Here is a 26115-nt window from a genome sequence, read left to right on the forward strand (position 1 = left end):
TAAATGATGTAATAAATATTCTAGTTGCAGTATTTTATTTTTCTGAATTACATTTGGGAAAAGAAGCCAGATGCTTAAACTATTTTAGTACCATATTACTCTGGTTTAACATTATACAGATGCATGAATAGAAACTTAAAAGAACATACATTTCCCATGTGGAGACATTATTTAGTCTGTGTCATTGGTGTGTATATGCAAAGCATTCTAACACTACAAATGAGAAGTTTCAGGAATGTGAACATTTAAAAGTTTCTACTCTACTGCAATGATGCTGGTGTACTTCTACCTAAGGCCTCTTAGTGATGTCAATCAACTTATGGTAGGACTTTATCAATGAGTTGCTCAGTATCCATCATTTCCTGGTGATGTGAACTATGCGTCAAGCCCCCACAGGTTTTGAAAGTTACATTGGTGGGATTTACCAAAAAGTTTTTAGCTTTTAAGCAGTAAAAGAACCAAATATTAGGGGAACTAAAGGGTCACAGCCATGGCATTGGAGAATAGACATATCTTTATTAGCACCACTGACAGGATCCTGTGGAAACTAATCCCAAAGTGGAAGGCAGAAACTGAGTGCAATCACATCTTCCAATTTCTGCTGTGCGGTAAGAGCAATATATAAAGACAACTCTCCTCCCTGGGAAAATCCTCCCCAAATAATCCTGCTAGAAGGAATTCCATTCTTCACCTCTTGGTCTGTGAAAAAGTTGATGCTTTCTGCTGCCTGTTTGGTTCCAAGTTCATCTTCCTGCGAATGGAGCAAAAGTCCAATAATATCAAACCAAGAAGGCATACTCATATTCATATTTAATGTCAACAGGCATAACCAGTGCATGCGGGCAGATATATTTGATATGTGAACTTCTGATACCTGCAAAGTCTTCTGCCCATCCATACCCTGTGTCTCCCAATCCATAAAGAAAAATAACCACTGCGGTGGCCCTGTGGGTGGTGGACACAATGGCGGGCAGTGGGGCTGACATGTTATTGCCTCACATGCATGACAGGGCATCCACCATTGGAAATGGAAGTGAGAAGGAGCCAGCTCAGGTTGCAGCTGGGGACTAGCGAGCAAGGAGCAGGAGTTCCAACCCTCCCTCCCCTGGGCATGTGCTCAAGCATGTACCTGAATTATTTTTAATCTTATCAAAAATTAAGTAAAAAAGTATTTTTTTAAGCTTGCTGACACATCACAGTATGGTAGGGTTTTGAAACAGTTAACAGGTAGAGGCAAAACAGATATTATAGTAAGCATATATTCAACCCGATGAATTCATAAACTTCAGATCTTAAAGCATTTCAAGGTAAAATTCTTGATTTTGCTTATGCATTAAGAAAATATTCAATTCAGAAGATTCAATGACAGGAATTAACAGAGATGTTAAGGATGAGTGGAAACAGAAAGCAGAAAAAAAGGAATATGGCAAAAAAATTATATATATGCAATATATGCATACACATTAATAAGATTAATCCAGAAGACTGTGAAAAAAAACTATCAAAAATGGTTTAAATTTTAAAATGTTTTTAAATATTTTCCAAATTTTCTTCAATGATCATATATCCTTTTTTTCTATAACTTCATTCTTTCACAGTATTTTACTTTGGTCTAAGACCACATTTGAAGTGCTGAGTTCAGCTGTTTGTTAAAGAATGAGAATAAACAAAAGTATGTGAAAAGCACTAGGAAATATTTTAAAAACAAAAGTCATTTAATATTCAAAATTTTGCAAGTATATAAGTATTCAGATGATGTGGCCAAAATTTATTAGTACTGCATTAAACACTTCAATTCATCATATGATTTAATATTTGTAACTCTATGTATTTAAAATTATTCTTTTTCTTGTATATATGAGGAAACTAGATTTATAGTTTCAATGACATCCTAAGGGATATACAGCTAAAAAACTGGCAGATCTAAAAACTCCATCCTGGATTGTCTTTTCCAAAGCAGTACTCTTTATATTTTGCTATATTGCTCCTCTACAGAATGAAAGGATCTTTTGAAAGTGCTCTCCGTAATGAAATTATATGAAATCAGAGCATGTCTCACAAATTCTATGAAACAATTCAAAAAGAAACAAACAAAACAAAAACACTTTTGGAGGACAATATGGTATATATATACCACAATTTCAATAATTACTTCATGAATTCCCATTACTATGCAGATTTCAAAGAATGTTTTTTTGGAAACTTTCCAGATAATGTATGGTTAGGTAGATGATGGGTCAAAAGAAATGCAAACTGATTAAAGGATACTATCCTATTTAAAGAGAGACCAAGTAAATACCAAATACGTATATGAGCTTGAATGTTCATGCCACTGTCATTTCAATTGCCTAGAGCCCTCTCTCTTCTGTATGACTCTAATGAGAGCATTTTTCACTTCTTTGTTCCTAAGACAATAAATGAGTGGATTCAGCATAGGGATCATCATTGTATAAAACACAAAGTCCACTTGATCCTTTCCCAAGGAGTAGGATCTCTTTGGTTTTAAATAAGTAAAAACTGTAGTGCTGTAAAAGATTGTGACTCCCAGGAGGTAAGATGCACAAGTAGAGAAGGCTTTCCACTTTCCTGAAGTGGAATTGATTTTCAGGATGGTAGAGAGAATGGCCACATAGGACACAGAGATTGTGAGAAGAGATACCATTACAGTAAAGCCAAATAAAATGAATATCATGATTTCAGTATCATGAGTTTCAGTGCAGGACAGGGCTAAAATTGGGGTTGTGGCACAAAAAAAGTGATGGATTACATTGGAGCTGCAGAAATGCAAAGTGTTCATGAAAAGAACATTGACCAAGAAGTTAGTAAAGCCAGTCACGTAGGCCACAGTGATGAGGGCACAGCAGAATCTCATAGACATAACAACTGGGTATTGAAGAGGATTGCAGATAGCTACATAGCGATCGTAGGCCATTGAAGTCAAAAGGTAAAATTCAGTGACACCCAAGAAGACCAAAAAGTACATCTGGGTGAAGCAGCCCATGAATGAAATATACTTGTTTGAAGTCAGTATGTTCTCTAAGGTTTTAGGTGTGATGACTGTTGAGTAACTGAGGTCAAGGAATGAGAGCTGACTGAGAAAAAAATACATAGGGGTGTGAAGCTGGAGATTCAAGAAAATTATCAGTATCATCCCTGCATTTCCCAGCAGAGTAATCAGGTATATAAGGAGAAACAGCAAAAAGAGGACCTGCTGGATCTCTTCACAGTCTGTCAATCCCATAAGAATGAAGCCAGGCACATTTGTGTTATTCCAACTCCCCATAGCAATCAACTGTTGTAAACTGTTGAGAAATAATAGGTGAAAGATGAATGACTTCAAAAAGTTTTTTATTATCTGAATGATCTGATATTTTAAAAAATTAGTGTAGTGATTATTAAAATTCATAATAAAGTGGAGATTGCAAAATATGACTAGAAAAAGCTTAGTTTGACTGCCAAATAAATATTATGTATAAATCATCAATTGAATAATATATAATAAGAGCTTATATATATTGCATAACTAGAATGATCTTAACACAACATTTTTTAGAGGAGAAAAAGTACACAGAAAGTCAAGTAACTTATCCAGGTAACACCAATAACTGTTGGCCATGATTCTTCCAAGATTTTTGAGTACAGGGATCAAGCACACAACACTTTTTCCTACTTATAATTAATTTCAGAAAAACATAAAAAAATTTAGATATATAAGAAACAATGATAGAAAAGGTTTTGCAGCATTTACTGTGTGCTTGTATTCAAAAATTATTTCAATAAATGGCAGATCAGAAAGGAGAACCTTAGGCTTTTTTAATGTGCTATATTAACACTGTAGATTGTATATTATTATTAATTTTTAATAAATATGGTTTAAGTGATTATTTAAAATCATTTCTTCCAAAAATATACCATATACATATATATGCATACATTACTTGATGACTCTGATTCCATCAGTTCCATATTTGTATTTCTGCAATCTAGGCACTACATAGATGTGGCCTAAATGATATGTGTGTATATATATATGCCTGTCCTTCTAATAATACCCCCATTTTTTGAGATAAACTAAAACACTCTAACTTTGAGAATGATACTTAACATGAGCCACCAGTCTAGACTTTATCTACATCCAGTTTTTCTCATGAATAAAATATGTAAACCATACAAGGGGCCTGAAATTTCTGTGATATATTGCATCCTTTGAGATAATTTGTGTTTTACTTTTGTGCCTGCATTTTTTTTTATACAAGTCCTGGTTGAATAGAAAGTATACCAGGAAATTATGTCTCACATACATACCTGGAAGCTACTGGGAACACAGAAGAGAGTAAACCTTGCTTTTCACCCTGATGATGCCCTGGCACCTCTTATTTTGAAGAGTGATGGTAATGCAACATTTGGTCATCCATGGTATGAATTTCTAAGGAAGACGGGTTGGCATGTTTCCAAAATTAATGTGGCCATGTTAAGAAGGTACCAGCGGAGTGACATAATCAGCTACATATATATGGCAACATGAACAGCTGCTGAAAACTCTCTCCAGAGAGTCAAAGAAACAAAGGACAATTCTGAATTGTTTGAAACTCTGGAGGAGGATATAGACAGGAAAGGGACCATGCAAATGCTGAATTAAAGAGAAGTATCAGGTAGAAATCTTGTTCCTGACCAGCCGGTCCTCTCTTCTACACTTTGTTCAGTCTAGTGTGGAAAAGGCATAGAATCAGCAAACAGGACCACTCCCACCAGGGACTCAGATTATAAAATCTTCACAGCAGTGATATATAGCCCTGCCATTTGAAGACCTAGGGGACTGGGGAGTATTTCAAAGCCCAGGTTGGTGAGGGACAAAGAGGCTGAGAAAACATGGATAGAGACTATATCCAGACCTGAGTCTGAAAGCCCTTTCCTCAACTTGAGGGAAGAAGGAGTAGGCAGCTGATTCCTTTCCTGAGGGATGGCTGGAGTACTGGGTCAGCTGAGGGAGTCCTCTACCACAGAAGGAGCCCCACATCAACTCAGATTTTAGGCAACAAAGTGAGGGCACAAGGATCCCACAGTTTCATGGGCTGTGTAGATGCAGCCTGTGATCAGGGGCAAAGCAGCCTCTGAGGACAATTAAGTTACCAAACAACTCCATCTGCTGGAAAGTCCAGAAGGTGCAAGGGAATTGAAACACTCTTGAAAAGAGGCTCCAGATCCTTTCTTAGGACCAAAGGAGCTGGTCTACATGCCCTGTATGGAAACCTGCTCCTGCTTTGGCTGAGAGATATGAATGATCCATCTGTAAAAGCAGGGGTCTAAAACAAACCCAGGTCTTGCTGGCCAGTGAGAAACAGAGGACCACTGGAAGCCAGCAGATATGTATTACCACACACAGTGTACTTGCTGGGGTGCCAGGTGCTTACCTCTCATCCCTGTGGAAGGCCATGGTGGGCATCTAATTTGGGAGGGGGATCCTGGGGTGGCAGAGCCAATCTGACAAGTGGCCAGTAAGAGAAACAAAGAAAAGATAGCAATCAAAGACAACCAACAAGAAAACCCTAGGGAAAAGACAGGAAAAAACCTCCAGGATAAACTAATAAAGAAAATGAGATGCCTAGACAGGAAAAATATCATGAGCCACATCTGAAAACATGAAGATATGGCCCAAAGGAAAAAATTAACACCTCCACTAAGACACAGGAGTTGAAGTAACTAATTAAAGATGTTCAAACAAATCTTCTAAATCAAATCAATGAGTTGAAAGAAAATGTGAAAATAATAGATGAAGGATATAAAGAAGACATTGGGTCTAAGGAAGAATTTGCAAGCTTGAAAACACAAGTTGCAGAACTTATGGAATGAAAGTCACAATAGAAGGGATGAAAAACCCAACAGATACAGACAACAGTGGACTTGGAGGAGCAGAAGGAAGAATTGGTGAACTAGAGGACAGTATCTGAAATCCTACACACAAAAGAATAAATAGTGAAAAGAATGGAAAAATTTGAGCAGGGCCTCAGGGAACTGAATGACAACATGGAGCATATGAATATACATATTATAAGTGTCCCAGAAGGAGAAGAGAAGGGAAAAGGAGCCAAAAGAATAATAGAGTAAATAATCAATGAATGTTTCCCAACTCTAAAGAAAGGCCAAAAATTACATGTCCAAGAAGCACAGCATACCCCAAACCAAACTGATCCAAATAGACCTACTCCAAGACACTAATCAGATTTTCAAATGTCAAAGGCAAAGAGAGAATTCTGAAATCAGGAAGAAGAAAGTGATCAATCACATATAAGGGAAGCTCTTTAAGACTAAGGGTGGATCCCTCAACAGAAACTACAGAGGCTAGATGGCAGTTGTATGATATTTTCAAGATACTGAAAGAGAATAACTGCCAAGAATCCTATATCCAGCAGAATGGCTCTTCAAAAAATGATAGAGAATTTAAAATATTTACAAATAAAAAGACACTGAGAGAGTTCATGAACAGGAGACATCCTCTATAAGAAATACTACAGGAAGTGCTACAGGCACATAGGAAGACAGGAAAGAGGTTTGGAGAAGAGTGCAGAAATGAAGATATCATGAGATAGAAAGAAGATATAAGCAGGCATTTGATGCTGAAGGAGTATAGAGTGTTCAAGAGGATTGATTGTATATATCCAGAAATGCATCACACAATATTGTGTGATGGTAGCACAATATTGTAAGTACATTGAGCACAGATTACTATGAGAACAGTTGAAAGAAGAAAGTTGAGGGTATGTGTGACACTGGAAGGAAAGATAGAAGATAAAGATTAAGGCTGTATAACTTAGTGAAACCTAGAGTGGTCAATGATTGTAATTAAATGTACAAATATAAGAATGTTTTCACATGAATAAAAACAAATGAATGCCAAATTTGCAAGGTGTTGAAAATAGGATGGTATTGGGGAAAAATACAATCAATGCAAAGCAGAAAGAAAGAATATACCAGAGAGTTTCTCCTCAGTTGGAAACCACATAATGTTGAGCATTTTTTTTTTGTATTCATTTGCAATGCCTAACTGATGATTGAGTAAAAAAGAGAAGGTGTTTCAACCTGTGGCTTAAAGACAGAAAATTAACCACCATAGAGTGAAAAGTACATTTTTTCAATGAAACATTTTTATATTTAAAAGTGTGAATCAGAAGAGTAAACATTTGTTGTTACACAAAAGTTAAAATACAACAAAATTCAAAGTAGAAAATGAAACTCATTCATAAATACTTTTAGTCTTTACATGTATTTCCTTACAATTATTTTCCTTTGTGCATATAATGCTTATTTATATGTATGCTTATGTGTTTACATAATTTTTATCACACTGTATTTTCAATAGCATCCTAATTTTATAATTAATTTATAATTTATAATACACCTTGATTATGTTATATTAGACTTTTGTAAAATCCACAATTTCATGTATTTTGCATTGGATGGTACTCTGTAACTAACTTCTTCCTGGAAGAGTGCACCCATTGATGAATGGGCATATTGGAGGCCTCACAAGGAAAATATGGTGGAGTTTCTCCATTTAGATTTGATCATGTCACCTAATTCATCTAAATAGCAGATGTACTGTTGTATTCAGTGACAACCATTATTGTGCAACTAGTTTTATTATTTTTAGGTATTGGTTTTTATTATATAGAAAGAAACATTAGAGAAGAACATATATATCATTCTGAGGTGGGCAAATATTTCATAATTAATTTAGTGGACAAAAGCTCATTTTCCCTATATAAACAGGTGAAATTCTTTGAAGTGAATCTTGCAATAATTAATGATAATGAAATTGAGTTTCAGGTAGATTTGCAAGAAATTCATGCAAGAATACTTGTTTATACTCTAGAATTTCAGGAGGGTATTTGATGGTATTGATCAAGGAGTTACAAAATAACATATTAGACATTTGTTTTTATGGAAGCACAATTCTCTTCATCAAAAATTCAGTGATACCAATAAAACCATATTTAGAGATTAAAAAGTCAGCAACAATTTATTTAATAATAGGTGATCCTATGGTTTAAGCTAAAGGAGACATTAAGGGAGATTGTCTGTCAATGCTACCTCAATAGGGTCTCCTTATTCCTAGCAAAATCACCATGAGAGAGTTTTTCTTCTCAGAATTGAAATAAGGTTTAATATTCACTAAGTGAACTTTCAAATAATATAAGTAAGAATTAAAGAAAGAATAACATAAACTAATTTTTTGACTAATCTTTATCACTGAATTTTTATTGGTGGGATTTCAATATATCATTTCTAATAGTAAAATAATTTTGGCAAAAGATCAGAAGTGAGAAACAGAAAAGAAACATGACTTCTCTGTTCTACATTTGAACAAAATTAGAGCTTCATTCCTGGCAAGCATTCAATGCCATTATTTTTAAAGAATTTTATTCCTCAATTTAATTCTGTTGAATTTTGTTTATGTTTTGAAGCAGTGTTAAAGAATTTTATAATTTTCTGAAAAATTGGCTCTATTGTAATTTTATACTCTTGTCCATTACTCTGGAATACAGAGGTCTAACATTCCTAATAGTACTACATGGTACAGTAGTATTATATGCTTACTTTTACAATTAAATATTTTTTACATCCCTTACTATTTACCTATTTCCTATAGACATCATATAGTTGGGGATTACCTTGTAATAGAGTCAATTACAGGGCTTTAAATTTGACTGTTTATTCCACTTACATTTATAATTTTTATTTATATGCTATTTTCATTTTGTGTCTGATTTTTTTGAAATTCTGATTCTTCTCTCCTGGCTTAATAAGGCTTAATTTGGTTAAAAAGGTTAATACAACATTTATAGTAAATTTTATTCTCTCCGTTGGACTTCATTACATTTATTATAATTATTCCTCTAGGGGATAAAATTTGCATCATTAAATTTTTTTTTTTGCACTTAATATTATGATTGCTTCTAGGCACACAAGATGGCAGGATACTCTCCAGGTATCTGGCAAAACACAGAAACTTTGAGAAACTAGCAAAACTTGACAAATCCCTTTCCTCAAAACTCCAGAAAACATATAAATGATTGCAGTAACTGAGTGAGTACTGAATTAAGAAAATACAACTTAAAACAGGTAGCACTAATCTAGCCTCTTCTCCAACCCATCCCTGGCATGGTGTTTACCAAACTGCATGTTCAGTGTATGTCCCTGGTTCTGTGTCTGGGGGATCATAGTAAATTCTATGTCCTTACAGAGGAGCTTGTGTGCCCACTCCAATCTATTCATTTGTAGCCTGAAAACCTGATCAAAACACTTATCTCTGTATTGCTCTTCCAGTACATGCACTTCAGGCAGAAATAGAGTGCAGTGAAAGCAGTGTAAGAAACAATAAATTTAAAGCAGTCTGGGATAAAAATTTCCTGGCTTTAAGACATACAATGGAGAACCCTGAAGGGGGATCTAATTCATATGAATAGGGGAGGCAATTCAATTCCCATAAACAGTGGAAAGTTCTGCATTTTCAGTAGCTACTTTAAACATAAATGGAATAAACTCTTCAGTGAAAAGGTAGAGACTGGCACAAAGCTGAAAAATCATCACCCAACTACATACTGATTATGAGAGAGTACATTTAAATTCAAAAACCCAAGCAGGTTCAATGTGAAAGGATTGAAAATACTTCATACAAATACTCACCAAAGAGAGCTGGGTTAGCCATACTTAGGTAAAATAGACTTCAAGTCCAAAACTCTTAAAAGAGACAAAGGAAGAGATGGGGCAAGATGGCAGCATAGAGAGGTGTGGAATTAATTAGTTCTCTAGAGCAACTAGTAAATAGCCTGCAAGAACTTTTAAATAGCCTGAAACAACTGTTGGGGGACAACTGTGACTGTCCATACATTGTACACCAGCGTGGAATGGGTGGAATGGCTGAGATCACAGGATAAGTGCTGTAAGTACAAACTGCATAACTGGCCCTCCTCCTCCCATGGAAGGTTGAGCTGCAAAACTTCACTTTGGGAGAAAGAAGCAGTCCCTGCCAGGAGCAAGTGAATAAAACTCAACCAAGCTCCAACTGGGGTTTTATTAACAAATGTGGACTGCTGAATACAAGCTACAAGTGAAGATAAAACCCTAACAAGCAGCAAAGTACCCTGAGGTTGCTCCCAGTGGAGAGGAGGTGGGGCTGATGGAAAACAAATACAGAGGCTTTTGGAGACAGCTGAGCTTAGAATACTGAAAACAGCTGTGTCCCAAGCAAAGGAATACAGAGGACCACATACTATCTCTGGCAAACAAGTGAAACTGTGGAACTGGGCTGGCTCTGAAAAGGGGCTTTCTCTCTTTCACCTATTTTTCTCTCTCATCTGAGTGGCTTAATGGAGAAAGCCTCAGGCATTTTCAGTTCTCAGCACCCTGACCCAGGCAGGGGTAGAGTTGACATAGCCAGAGAGGCAAAGGAGTAATTCAAGCACAGAAGATAAATCCCTAGGGGGTGTATCTTCCCTAAGAGGAGGGGGGCAGGGCCCAACTCAAGTGACTGCCCTCTCTTCAGAACTCAGACCCTAGGGCCTGAGGGCAAACAATCAAACCAGAAATAACTTAAGCCTGGTTTCTGACATACTCAGTCTCTGGCCAAGAGAGGGTCTGCTGAAAACTAAAAGAACACTTCTTTACACCAATAGGGTGTGATGGATTGACAGGCACCAGCTGCTGGGCAAGTTAGGAGAAGTGTAGCATCTAGAGGCCTCACAGAAAAGTGTGTCAATCTTCTAGGACACAACCTAGGGGAAACCTGATACTGAATAGAACCTCCTACTGAGACCTGAGCCTGTTCTGGTCTGGGGTAATATGATTGGGATAATCAAGGAAACCAGAAGCCTAGACAATAGAAAACTGCAAATGACACTAGGAAAAATGAAGATATGGTCCAGTCAAAAGAACAAACTTATACTTCTCAACTGAGATACAAGTATTGAAACAGCTAATTAAAGATCTTCAAATAGCTATGTTAAATCAATTCAAAAAACCAATTCAATGAGTTGAGGAAAGATATCGCAAAAGAGATGAAGGATATAAATAAAATACTGGATGGACATAAGAACATGAACATTTGAAAAAACAACTAACAGAACCTATGGAAATGAAAGGCACAACACAAGAGATGAAAAACACAATGGAGACATACAACAGCAGATTTCAAGAGGCAGAAGAAAACATTCACGAACTGGAGAACAAGACATCTGAAATCCTACATACAGAAGAATGGATAGGGAAAATAATGGAAAAATATGAGCAACATATAGAGGAATTGAATGACAACATGAAGCACATTAATGCACATGTCATGGTGTCCCAGAAAGAAAAGAGAAGGGAAAGGGGGTAGAAGCAATAATGGAGGAAATAATCACTGAAAATTTTCCATCTCTTCTGGAAGACGTAAGTGCAAGAAGTGCAGCATACCCCAAACAGAATATATCTGAATAGACCTACACCAAGACACTTAAAAATCAGATTATCCAACATCAAAGTCAAAAAGAGAATCCTGAAAGCAGCAAGAGAAAAGTGATCCATCACATACAAGGGAAGCTTGATAAGACTATGTGAAGATTTCTCAGTAGAAACCATGGAGGCGGGACAGCAGTGGTTTGATACATTTAAGAGACTGAAAGAGAAAAACCACCAACCAAAAATCTTATATCCACCAAAACTGTCCTTCAAATATGAGGGAGAGTTTAAAATATTTTCTGACAAACAGATAATGAGAGGGATTTTGAACAAGATACCTGCTCTACAGGAAATACTAAAAGGAGCACTACAGACAGATACAAAAAGACAAGAGTGAGAGGTTTGGATCACAACTTTCGGTGAAGTCAGCACAATAATATGAGTACACTGTACAAAGATGATTGTGAGTATGGTTGAAAGAAGAAGCTTAGGGGCATGTGGAACACCAGAAGGAAAGAGGAAGATAAAGAAGGGTACTGTATAACTTAGTGAAACCTAGAGTAGTCAGCAATTGTGATAAAATATACAAATATGTTTTTACATGAGGGAGAACAAATGAATGTCAACCTTGCAAGGTGTTAAAAATGGGGTGGTATTGGGGAAAAATACAATCAAATGCAAACTAGAGCTTCTAGTTAGCAGAAACACTGTATTATGCCTCCTTTAATGTAACAAAGGCAATATACAAAAGCTAAATGCCTATAAGAGGGGGTTATAAGGGAGGGGTATGGGATTCTTAACACTGGTGATGTCTGATTTTTTTATTGTACTTTATTTTAATTTTATCTTTTCTTTTGTTTTTTAGCTGTCATTTTTTTCTTTTTTTCCTTTTCCTTTTATCTTCCTACTTTTTCGACTCTCTGTTTCTTTGTGGAAGAAATGGAAATATCCTTATATAGATAGTGGTGGCGGGGAATGGATAACTATGTGATTATACAGGAACCATTGTTTGTTTACTTAAGATGGAATGTATGGTGCATGACTAAAACCATCTTAAAAAAAACAGGCTGATGAAACTTGAGGACATTATATTGAGTGAAATGTTAGACACAAAAAAGACAAATATTGTATGATCTCACTGATATGAACTAAGTATAATATGTAAGCTCATAGATATGAAATATAGGTTACCAAGGTATAGAATGATGCTAAAGAATGGGGAGTTGTTGCTTAATATGTGCAGAATGTTTAACTAGTTTGAATTTAAGCATTTGGAAATGAACAGAGGGGACAGTAGCATGTTATTGTGAGAATAACTAACAGTGCTGAATGGTGTGTGCATGTGGTGGAAAAGGGAAGTTTAGAGTCGTGTATGTCACCAGAAAGAAAGTTGGACATTAAAACATGGGAATGTAAAATGCAGTGACTCTTTTGGTGGACAATGTCCATGATTAACTGTACAAATATTAGAAATATATTTCATGAACTAGAACAAATGTATGACACTATTACTAAAAGTTAATAATAGATGGGTTTTGGGGGAAATGTACATATTGCAAACTATGCACTACCATTATTAATATTTTAACATTCTTTCATCAACAGTAACAAATGTACTGTACCAATACTATGAGTCAATAATGAGGGGAGGCATTGTTGAATGGGAGGATTTGAGTCTTCTTTTTTATTTTTACTTCTTTTCTGGAATAATTAAAATGTTCTAAAATTGAAAAAAAATATTAATTTTGGTGATGAATGCACAACTCTACAATGGTATCCTGAACAACTGATTGTACACTTTGCATGATTGTATTGTATGTGAATAATCTCAATAAAATTGCATTTGAAAAAGAGACACTATATTCTGAAGAAAGGGCTAATTCAAAGAGAAGATGTAACAATTAAAAATATATGTGCACCAAAACAGCAAAGCCCCACAATAATGAAGCAGATATTGAAAAATTTGAAGGGAGAAATTGATGATTCTATGTTAATAGTAGGGGACTTGAGTTTTGCCCATTTAATAATGGATACAACACATAGACTGAAGATTGATAAAATAGAAACCTGAATGATTCTATAAAATCACTATAGCTAACAGACATATATAGAACATTTTTCCTACAAGAACAGAATGAGCATTCTTCTCTCATGTTCATGGGTCTTTCTCCAGGATAGTCCATATGCTAGGTCACAAAACAAGACAATAAATTTAACAAGTTTGAATTCATACAATGAATCCTCTCTGACACTAAATGATTCTGGAAATCAGTAACTGTGGGATAATAGGAAAATTCTCTAATATCTGGAAATTAAAATATACACTCAAACTATCAATGGTTCAAACAATAAATCAAAAAGTTCATTAGGAAATATCATTAGGCAAATGAACAAAAGAAAAGCACAACAACATTTATAGGATGCTGCAAAAGCAGTGGTTAGAGGTAATTTTATAGCTTTGAAAGGTTACAACAACAACAAAAAAGGTTGAAGATCTTAAATATGAGACTTAAACTCAGAAATTGAGATACTAGAAATTGAAGAGCAAAATAAACTCAAAGTGAAAAGCTGGAAGGAAATAACAAAAATTATATTGGAGATTGGACTCAGGCAAGATGGTGGCATAGAGAGGAGTGGAAGCTAAGTAGTCCCCCTGGAACAACTACAAAAGACCAGAAACAACTAGTAAATAATCCAGAATAACTGCGAGGGGACAAACGAGACCATCCATTCATCATACACCAACCTGAATTGGGAGGAATGCCCGAGAACACAGCATAAAATCTATAAGTAAAACCTGCAGAACCAGGTCGGGAGACCCCCTCCCCCATAGCCCGAGCTGCAGAGCCACGTGGTGCCAGAGAGAAGCTCTCTCCCAGCAAGCGAATACAGCTCAGCTGAGCTCCAACTGGGGTTTTAAGTAGCGAGTGTGAACTGCTCGCTACAGGTACGCATCCCCAAAAAACAGATAGAGGCTTTGGGTGATGACTGACCTGGGAGAGCTGGAGGGTTGCCTTGGACTGGGTCTGAAGGGGACTATCTGTTTCTTTTTCGGCTCAGTGGAGAAAGCCCCAGTCATTTTCAGTTTCCAGGGCTGTGACTCTGGGAAGGGTGGAGACACCACAAGCAGAGAGGGAGACCATTGAAATGCTAATGACCTCCACCTGAGGGGTCTGTCTTCTCTAGGAGAAAAGGGGTGGGGCCATTTCCATTCAGAACCAGACCCCAGAGACTGGGGGAACACGGCCATACCTCCTTACACCAGTCAAGAATTATAGGCTAACAGGCATCACCTGGTGGGCAGAAAAGCACAGTGACCCAAGGCATCAAAGGCTGGAGCAGTTTTCTAAGACACACCCGCAGGGAAACCAGATACTGAATATTTCTTCCCTCTAGGACCTGAGTCCGTTCTGGTCTGGGAAAACCTGATTTGGATAACCAAGGAAACCATGCCTAGACAACAGAAAATTAAAACCTACACTAAGAAAAACAAAGTTATGGCCCAGTCAAAGGAACAAACGTACACTTCAACTGAGATACAGGAATTTAAACAACTAATGCTAAATCAATTCAAAAAGCTTAGAGAAGATATTGCAAAAGAGATAGAGGCTGTAAAGGAAGCACTGGACATGTATACGGCAGAAATCAAAAGTTCAAAAAACCTACTAGTAGAATCTATGGAAAAGAAAGGCACAACACAAGAGATGAAAGACACAATGGAAACATACAACAGCAGATCTCAAGAGGCAGAAGAAACACCCAGGAACTGGAGAACAAAACACCTGAAAGCCTACACGCAAAGGAGCAGATGGAGAAAAGAATGAAAAAATATGAGCAACGTCTCCGGGAACTCAAGGATGAAACAAAGTATAATAATGTATGAATCATTGGTGTCCCAGAAGGAGAAGAGAAGGGAAAGGGGGCAGAAGCAATAATAGAGGAAATAATTAATGAAAATTTCCCATCTCTTATGAAAGACATAAAATTACAGATCCAAGAAGCGCAGCATACTCCAAACAGAAGAGATATGAATAGGCCTATGCCAAGACACTTAATAATCAGATTATCAAAAGTCAAAGACAAAGAGAGAATCCTGAAAGCAGCAAGAGAAAAGCAATCCATTACATACAAAGGAAGCTTAATAAGACTATGTGCAGATCTCTCAGCAGAAACCATGGAGGCAAGAAGGAAGTGGTGTGATATATTTAAGACAATGAAAGAGAAAAACCACCAACCAAGAATCCTGTATCCAGCAAAGCTGTCCTTCAAATATGAGGGAGAGCTCAAAATATTTTCTGACAAACAGACAATGAGAGACTTTGTGAACAAGACACCTGCCCTACAGGAAATACTAAAGGGTGATAGAAGACAGGAGTGTGTGGTTTGGAACACAATTTTGGGAGATGGTAGCACAACAATGTAAGTAGACTGAACAAAGGTAACTATGAATATGGTTGAGAGAGGAAGATGGGGAGCATGTGAGACACCACAAGAAAGGAGGAAAGATAATGACTGGGACTGTGTAACTTGGTGAAATCTAGAGTATTCAACAATTGTGATAAAATGTACAAATATGTTCTTTTACGAGGGAGAGCAAGCAAATGTCAACCTTGCAAGGTGTTAAAAATGGGGAGGCATTGGGGGAGGGATGCAATCAGCATAAACTAGAAACTGTAACTAATAGAATCATTGTATTATGCTTCCTTTAATGTAACAAAGGTGATATACCAAGGTGAATGCAGATAAGAGGGGGGGATAGGGGAGGCATGTGAGACACTTGACATTGGTGGTATTCTCTGATTCTTTATTCTACTTTGATTTAAGGTTATTTTTCCTTTTGCTGCTTCCTAGCTGTCATTTTTTTGTTTCCTCTTTCTTTTGCCTCTCTACCTTTGACTCTCCCTCCTGCCTTGTGGAAGAAATGTAGAAGCTCTTGCTTAGTATGAGCAGAATGTTCAATTAGGATTAACTTAAATGTTTGGAAATGAACAGGGGTGTTGGTAGCAAGATGTGAGAATAACTAACAGCACCGAATGGTGTGTGAATGAGGTGGAAAGGGGAAGCTCAGAGTCATATATGTCACTAGAAGGAAAGCTGGAGGTAAAAGATGAAAATATATAAAAGTGAATCCTATGGTGGGCAATGTCCATGATCAACTGTACAAATACTAGAAATCACTTCATGAACCAGAACAAATGTATGACAATACAATTAGAAGTTAATAATAGAGGGGCCTATAGGGAAGAACTATATACCTATTACAAACTATATACTACAGTTAGTAGTATTTCAACATTTTTTTCATACACAGTAACAAACGTACTATATCAATACTAGGAGTCAACAATTGAGGGGGGTTGGTTAGGGATAGGGGAGGTTTAGAGTTTCCTTTTCTTTTTTTCTTTTTTCATCTTTCACTTTATTTCTTGTCTGGAGTAATGAAAAGTTTCTAAAAATTGAACAAAAATTAAATGTGATGGATGCACAGCTGTATGAGGGTACCCAGGGGCAAGTGATTGTACAGTTTGGATCTTTGGATAATTGTATGGTATCTGAACAATCTCAATAAAAACAAAAAAATTTATATTGGAGATAAATTAAATAGAGATTAAAGGCACAGTAGAGAGGATCAATAAGATGTAAAGTTGGTTCTTTGAAATGTTGAATAAAATCAACAAAATTTTAGCTAGACTGACAAAGAAAAAAGACCCCAAAGAAATAAAAAATACTATAAGATAACATATGAAAAACTGTACCCTGATATATTATATAATCTAAATGTAATGGACAAACTATAAGACAACACAAACTATCTATAATGACTCAAGAACTAGGAGATCTCAACAGATCAATGAAAACTAAAGCAATAAAATCAGTAATCAAAAATCTCCCAACAAAGAAAATCACAGGACTAGATGAATTCACCAGTGAATTTCATCAAGTGTTCCAAAATCACCAATCCTGCTTAAATTCCTCCAAATATTTGAATCAGAGTGAACACTTCCTAATGTATTTTATGAGGTGAACATCACTCTAATACCAAGACAGTTAAAGATGCTACAATAAATTATGACCCAATATCCCTTATGAATAAAGATGCAAAGTATTCAAGAAAATACCAGGAAACGGAATCCAATAGTAAAATATTCAAGTACAATTTATCCCTGTTATGAAAAGGTAATTCAACATAAGTAAATCAATTAATGTAATACACCACATTAATTGAATGAAGTAAAAACAAAACAAAATACACACATGCACATGATCATCTTAGTTGATGTATAAAAGTCATTTGGTAAAACCCATGGAAAAATGTGGAATAGCAAATATGTTCTCCAATTCTGTGACTTGTTTGTTCATTTCAACAGTTTCTCTCAAAGAACACATGTTAATATGATGAAAAACAATTTTCTCCTGTTTCATTTATTTGGCATTTTATCTATAAAATGAGATTAAACCATGGTCACACAGATGTCCTATGTTTACTTTAGAATTTTTATAGTGTTAGGTGTTATAAGTTCTAGTTTGAGAGAAATTTATATATGCTGCAATGATGAGTTAATGCCTTATATTTTGGCAAAAGACTATTCAATTTTTTCAGCAACAATCTTTGATTTTAGGACTACTTCCCCTATGGATATCCCTTGGATATCTTCATCAAAATCAAAAATCATCAAAAATCAATTGACCAAATCAGTAGCCTTGATTCTTCAAGATGATTGTATAACTACACAGCTTTCATAGTGTGACTGTATGACTGTGAATACCTTATGGCTCACACTCCCTTTATCCAGTGTATGGACAGATAAGAAAAATGGGGCAAAAATTAAATACATAATGGGGAGAATGGGGGGATAGAATGTTTTGTGTGTTCTTTTTTATTTTAATTTTTATTCTCATTTTTATTTTTTATTTTTTGGAGTAATGAAAATGCTCATAAATTGATTTTGGTGATAAATGCACAAGTATATGATGGTAATGTGAACAACTGATTTTACACTTTGTATGATTGTATGGTATGTGAATATATCTCAATAAAATCAAATAAAAAATCAATTGATCACATATGTGTGAATCTATTTCTGAACACTTTAAAAGGTCCCATTGATCTAGCGTTCATTGTTTCAACATTACCACATTCTGCTGATTATTTAGCTTGATGATACTTCCTGAAATTAGATTATGTGAGTCCCCCAACTTTATTCTTCTTTTTCAAATTTGTGTTGGCTACCTTAGTTCTTTGGTTTTTCATCTAAATTGTAGAATCAACATCTCAATTTCTGCAAAAAAAAAACTTACGTAAATTTTAGGTGGGGTTTCCTTGGAACTATAGATCAATTTTGGATTGCATGTAATAGATTACTCCCAATTTTGCTGCCTGGAAGTATCATATTTCTTTCTTCATTTAAATTCAGATTCCTCAGCCCACACTACATAATTAAGTAAGAATGCATGGGTTCCGGACTGAGCAACCATGTATTTTTCAAAATAGATCTAAGAGTTTTGTTTTGTTTTGTTTTGTTTTGTTTTTTATTAACATAGCAAATTACAGGCTACAGATTAGGGTATGATATCAGAACTCTAATATTCTAATATTTTATATATAAAATATTTAAGTAATCTGTCTACTGTCCAAACTCTCCTGTTAATATTTTTTATCCATAAGCTTACAATATTCATATATTTTCTTCTGTATGAAATTTTCATTGACCTTAAACTCTTTCATACCACTTAGAAGTCTATTGCTTTACAATTTAAATAAGAAAATAGTAATTTTTAATTAACCAATTATGAACTCTGTCATAGGTTATGATTTCATATTGTTAATGGCACATAGATAATAAATATGAGATGTAGAACTATGCACTGTATGTTTTATTTACCAATACTATGTTATATGATTTTTACTGCTTCTTTTTCACTGGAGGCCAATGTGCACTCACATAATCATTTTATCATGTAGTTCATTGTTCCCAAAATATTCACTTGTTGGCTATGGGAAAAAAGAAATATGTTGTTGCACTTCTGTTCCAGAAGAGAGTGTACTTTCTCTTTGGGATCTCCCTTGTGGACTTCAAGAAGAGCTTGTTAAACTGGTATAAGAATCCAAACACTTTATACTCTTACCTTAAATAAATGAGCAGTTCAGTTCCACAAGTTAAAGGAAAGGTTTTTTCCTCACTTAACACAATATTTTAGAAACTACAAACCTGAAACTCCAATTAGAGTATCAAGTTCAATATTTAAATTAGAGAGTGGGTGTTCTACTTAGATTTGTATTGAAAATTGAACTACATGCCTTCCACAGAACATAGGGAAAATAGGAAGGGTTGTCCACATATTTAGTTCAATATATGTAGATTAGAACTCTGCTTTAATATTTATGATGAAAGAGAATAGTGAAAGTAGGTAAACTAGAAATACAGGACCACATTTTAGAAACATGAAATTTTGTAAATGGGTAGATTAACTTTGAACTGTCCTTTGGATATATGTAAGTTTGAGATCATATTTTTTTTTCTTATAGAGGAATATAAACATATTTTAAGCTTATTTTCCCAGTTAGCTAATAGATCTATTGTCTGCTTTAGTTTTTTGTTTATTTGTTTTAATTCTGTGATCTATGTAGCTTGATGGCTTTAAACAAAAATTTAAATAGGTAGGAATATTATTTTGTACTGTTACTAAAGGATCAAATTCCAGAATTTGGAGATGTCACAGTAGGATTCTAAAATGGAGAAATAGCTTAGAATTTGCAGTCAGAGATATCTTGGCTTGAACCCTGCCTTTGCTAGTAATTATGTGGTTTTGGTCAAGTTATATGTCCAACTGGGTATCAGTTTTCTCATCTATAAAAGTATGCTAAATTATTTAGTTTTCATGTTGCTATGTAGGCTATATAAAGTGACAGAAAAAGAAAATTTCTAAATCCTGGTGACCAGTTAATAATGTGGTAGCTGCTAACATAGCTTTTCTTCTTCACAAGATCAGTGTCTGTATAACTATCCTCATTGTCATTTGCTACTTAGTTTTCTGACATATATGAGTTGAGAAAATGACTTTATTTTAGTCTTCCAGATTGACCATGATATGTCTATAATTCAGAATTTGTAGATATACTTTTTTCTCTAGCCTCTATCTCTTCTTAAAGTGAAATCAGCTACACATACACACAACAATTTTAATAGAACTGAATTACTAGTTAACAGAACTGCCCTTTGATGAGCAGATTGGATAAAATGGCTAAATCCCATCATATTTTTTATATCATCTCTACAAAGTCTTATAATAATGTAGAGAATTTTGCTAATGGGACCTGATTTCTATAAAATATACCTTCATTTGTAAAACACCATCTTGATCTACAAACAAAGCTACCAAGAGATGCCAGAAAATTATATTGCCAAGGATATCAGGGCAATTTAAATAAAATATACTATTATTTTGCTGAGATGTCCAAAGCAGAATGTGGTAGCAGAGATTAATTTTTTGTTCCCTATTAGCATAGAATATTGGGGTTCATTGGGTTTAATCTCAATAAAATGTTATTTTAGTATATATTAATTGTCATTTGACAAGCATATGTACACTTTATAGAGGAAATACATAGCTTCAGGTATGGGGCCCATTTGTTGTTCAATGCTTTGATGAAGCAAAAAACTGAATTTATAACTCTTGATTATGATTTATTTAAATTAAATAAGTAATAGCTGCATCCTTCACATGTAATATATAATGAAAAAATAATATAAAGCTATTTGAATCCATCTCATAAATAAGCACTATGCAATGACACTATGTTCATGATGTTAAACATGATGTGTCTGAAAATTTTGTTCAATCTTAGTTATTCTTTGGTTTGGAAGGATGGAGTTACGTTTCCAAGCTCAACTGCAATTTGGGGAAATATTGATATAATACAGGAGTTTATAGCTCTTAATCTTCAACAATTGTTGTCTCAGACATGCTAGTGAAGTGTAGAATTGGAATGTTGCTGAAATTTCTGTGGTGTATGTTAATTAAAATGGATTATGTAATGGATTCCTTTACTAAACACTTTATTGGTGCAATTTTCATCATTTGACTGCATATGTTTATTTCCTTTCACTGCTTAATTCTATCTTCCTAATTCCTGTTTTGCCCCTGACCCTATCCAGTAAATATTTTTGAATGTGTTTCATGGACTCTTGTAAAAGAGACAAAGATAAAGGGTGGAATGAGGGAGAGACAGACAATGGGAGAGAAAAGATGGGGTAGAGAGAAAGAGAATGAGGAACTATTTGTAACAGAATTGTATCTTTGTTCTCACCAAAATGTATTAATACATACTTGAATTATTAATTAATACCTTTATAGCCATTCAAACTCAATTAAAAATTATTTTAAAATTTGATTGTGTGATGTTTAAATTGTCTGAATTTACATTGCTGCTTTTTGCTGTGTTGAATATCAATTAAATCCTACATCTATATTTCATTCACTTTGAGAAAGAAACATTAGCAGACATTCCCTCACTGGCTTTGACTTAGCAATAATATGTCTGAAAAGATGGATTTTATTTTCTAGTTATAACTTTATAACATAATTTAAGACACATATAAATATTAAAAATGTAAATATTAGTGTACTATAAAAATTATTTAGTAAAGCACTACAAATATATTCATCCAACAAAGTGAAAGAAACCTCTAAAGCAGGAGGTCTATCTCAAATGCCTCAAGAGCTAGTGCACAATATTACTGTATGAAGAATCATGCAAGTGATGCTTTCTTGTAAGTTAAAGAAAGTAAAGTTAAAGGAAATAAAAGGGAATACAGGGAAGTGGATATTGCATGTTTTTTCTAAATCACCAAATTTTACTTGTTAAAATGTACATGGCCAAGACAAATAATGTATTCTGCCCAGATAAAGCCAACTAGCTGTAACATTGAAGAGTAGTGTATTGTTGCTGCATCTTAATTTTGAATGCTATTCATATATCTTTATTTCATCTTCTGTCATGTATGCAACAAACATTTTGAATTAGCAAATTTTAATTTGTAGGTTGCTTTATCCCTAACTTTGCTTTCCCAACACTTCTCCCCTTCAGTTTTATTCAAAGGCAAGCACTTCCAAACTTTCAAGGAAGAGACCATCCATAATTTATACAAACTCTTACAGATTATACAAATGAGAAGTACTCTGCAACTCATCCTAGGAGGTCAGCATAACCTCATTTTTTAAGAGATAAAAAATATTTACGGTCTACCATTTCATATATACAGATGCAAAAATCCTGAGCAATATTAATTTATCATTAACATCAACTTTAGAAGGTAACCTCCAATTGAACTTCTGTCTCTATTACTTTGCCTATTTTAGATACTTCATACTGCAAATAGACTTGACAGATTAACAGAATGGTCAGATTAAGATTATCATACTCCCATTGAAAGGAGAGAGGGACAAAAGAGGGAGAAAAGTAGATACGAAGAAAGAATTTTGAATGACTCTAAAAATACATCAAGTGGGATTCTGTGAGTGATTTTGTATCAGCAGAAATATGTACACAAATTATTTTAAAAATAAAAAGGACGCTCAACACAGCTAACAAAGCCAAGAGCCTTTATAAATTTTCCACTCCTTATTGGGTAAAATAAATGCATTATATTAGTAGGAAACACTAAATTCAAAAAACAGGGATGTCAGTGAATGCTATACCACCTGGGGATGAATGTCAAATCATTATTATGCAGCTTTTGATGATCTGTGAAGATTTTTTTTAGCTGTCCTTCTTCAACACAATTATATCCCATTATGCCAGATTCTCATATACATGGACAAAATCCTCTCAGCTGAGATACATGATTTGCATTACAGCTGTGTCATATAACAGGGGCCTGTGGAAAGTTATGGGAAGATCTCATCCTTTCCCATCCCCATAGTTTCCCTTCTTTGCTTGTGAAGGGCAAAATTTTTAACATGGGTTACAGACCAAGATGAATGCTTCTCTTAACACATTTGGGTATATTCTGAGAAGATAATAGCCTAGAGCTATGGAAGGATTAGGGTGAGGCAAATTCACTAATACTGAAAGCAGACTATACATACTTTCATCTAAGGATTGACCCTTCCTGATACTGTAATTTCACTGTTTGTCCCTCATTAGAAATATATTCAGAGATGCTTCCAAGCCTTGAATCTCACTGTCTGTATGGAAACACCTGCAAATGTAATACAAAATAGTATGATCAAAGCATTTATTATTGTGCTCTGATGAATATATTGTCTTAAGTCAAAAAGATTAATATTTTATTTTGACTTTACCATCAATTTACTATTGCAAACATCACTGTTGCAGAAACATCTCCCCACTCCCTATCACACTGGACCACCTATGATGTGGCATGCAGCAGTAGCCATGCTGCAGCTTCTTAAACCTTCCAAAAAGATTTCTGCAGGGCACCTCAAAGCATCTCAAGTGATTGAACCTCACTTATTTACAGCAGTAACTTGCTCTTTATTGCACACTGTTAGCTTTCATCTCTTTCCTATCTCAGTTTCCCCATTCCCTTATTTATCCTTCCTGAAAACACCTACCAATTTAAACATCATAACCCAAGATCTTGCCAAACAAACTGCTCAAGGGGAATTTAAATTCTGACAATTCCTGACTTATACAGTATTGGTAAAATGAGAGCATAGATATCCAGGGCACAAATGAAACTCTGTGATTTGTAGGAGACAATGACAACACTAATATCACATTACTAAATAACTGAAAGCTTTCATTGGAAACTAATAGTATTTGCAACATAAGCACTTACTCAGCATCAATAATCCTAACCTAATCATCACCATCTTTGCTAAGACCACATTCTAGACAAAGTTTTCAAACAATGCTTACCCCTTTCACCTTCATAATTTCCATTGTTTAGATTTCAATGTCAATGTAGAAATCATAAAATATAGAAAAAGATTCCTTGCTTTCTTCAAAGAGCCCAATAATGGTATGAAAAATACCAAGTTACTCCGGAAAATATCACTATAAAATGAAAATATTAATATGCATGTCTGTCTGTGCTGAGTCTGATCTTGGAACTATTGTCATTTCCATAATTTAAATTGAAATCATGAGTCAAGAATTGTCACTGGAGATATCTGAAAATCATAATTAGAGTCCTCTATTTACCTTAAATGACAAATTCTATTGCTCCCTCATGTAGTTGCTAACCCTGTTGAAATCAGAGGAATTTATGAGTGTTTCTCCCCTTTGAGACAAACACCTGGGAGTTTGATTGCAATTAGTTATTATCCCCAGAGCATCTGAGAGCAGGAAATGATGCCACTGGGTCTTTGCTAATTATCCAGAGTATCTTTGATCTCTCTTTTGAGAAACATTCTTTTACGTATAATTCCCTTGCTTTCCTGTGTTATTTTGTAATACCCCTTTCTAAACACTGTGGGTTAAGTACATTATTTGTTGGATACACACTTTAATCTCCCCCAACTCTGTCAATATTCAGCATTTTCCATATTGGCTTCCTGCAAGTTTTATGTCTGAGAATGAAGGTAGATTTCTTTAACATGCCCTATAAAAGATTGTAAAAGATTAAGAAGGAATGAAAATTATGAACATTTGTTACTCTTATTTAATTTTTTCCTTTAATCTCACAAGTACATTGAGTTCAACCTACCTTAATTCCTTATCACGTAATCATCATCATTCTTCAATCTCAATTCCACTGCAATTCTCCTTTCTAAATAGGCACCTCTTCTAAGAAGATTGATATATGTCTCTTAAAAAGGCATGCATCTTTATAAAGTAAATATAATGTATGTTTTAATGAACATTCATATGTTATTACATGTCATTTTGATATCTAATGTTCTCATTCCATTTTTTTTGACAGTTGGGAACTGGTTTATTGGTGGGCATAATTTGGACATGTATAGTGCTGGCAAAGCCTTCACTAGTGCAGGCCCTGCCACTTGTCCAAGGAGCCATGATTGTGGGTGTATTTGACCCACAACCACTCAGGATGATGCACTTCTCAGCCACCATGTCTTCAAATTAGCATTAAACTAGGTAAATACTCCCTTCCTGGAGATATGGATTTTCTGGTGGTCAGAGAACTTGAACTTGGCCCTGTACACACCTTGATCACATACTTCTTGTTTTGAAACTTGGTGCATATGGGCATAATGACTAGGCTGATGTGGACCCTGGCCACTATACCCTGGAGCTTTCCAAAGTCACTTCATATCATGGTCTGGAGCCTAGACTGGGGACCAGGTGAGGTCAGACAGGACCATCAACAGGAAAATACTTTCGACAAGGTTCCTGAGGGCAACCTGTACAAACAACAGGCTCCATTAACTACCAAGGAGTCTGCTCTCTGCAGCCACTACACATTGGGCCCCCATGGGGAGAAGGGGTGGTCACCTTAACTGGCTGCAGAATAAACTATGTTTTGAGATCTGTTTAATTTATTACATATATACCAATTTTTTGCTGCCTTCTCTTCTCCACTAACACAATAGTAATATTATGATATTGTCATAATCTGTATCTACCCCATTAAATAAAAGCACTTGATTCTTTAGTGTTAAATATTCAGTTAATTCCTAACTTCTGAATTACACAATATCACCAAAATCAACAACTTTGTGTGTGACCCTCTGCTGATCCATGATTGA

General features: G+C 35.1%; 1 protein-coding gene, 1 non-coding gene and 1 pseudogene across 2 annotated transcripts; all 3 read right to left on the reverse strand.

The window, feature by feature from the left end:
• Positions 1-308: 308 nt before the first annotated feature.
• LOC119520883 lies at positions 309-1001 on the reverse strand (annotated as a pseudogene).
• A 1334-nt stretch (positions 1002-2335) lies between these two features.
• LOC119520885 (olfactory receptor 8H1-like) lies at positions 2336-3283 on the reverse strand. The gene has a single exon (XM_037818750.1). It carries the CDS (start codon positions 3281-3283, stop codon positions 2336-2338), a length of 948 nt encoding a protein of 315 aa, XP_037674678.1.
• Positions 3284-25742: 22459 nt separating this feature from the next.
• On the reverse strand, positions 25743-25876 carry LOC119520908. Its single transcript, XR_005214239.1, has one exon. It is a non-coding gene; the product is annotated as a small nucleolar RNA SNORA70 (small nucleolar RNA).
• Positions 25877-26115: the final 239 nt, after the last annotated feature.

This window comes from Choloepus didactylus, chromosome 26 (genome assembly GCF_015220235.1).
Source record: "Choloepus didactylus isolate mChoDid1 chromosome 26, mChoDid1.pri, whole genome shotgun sequence".
In the NCBI taxonomy this organism is placed as follows: domain Eukaryota; kingdom Metazoa; phylum Chordata; class Mammalia; order Pilosa; family Megalonychidae; genus Choloepus; species Choloepus didactylus.

Coding starts and splice junctions, on each gene's coding strand:
- LOC119520885 (XM_037818750.1), bottom strand. CDS start 3,283: ATGGGGAGTTGGAATAACACAAATGTGCCTGGCTTCATTCTTATGGGA.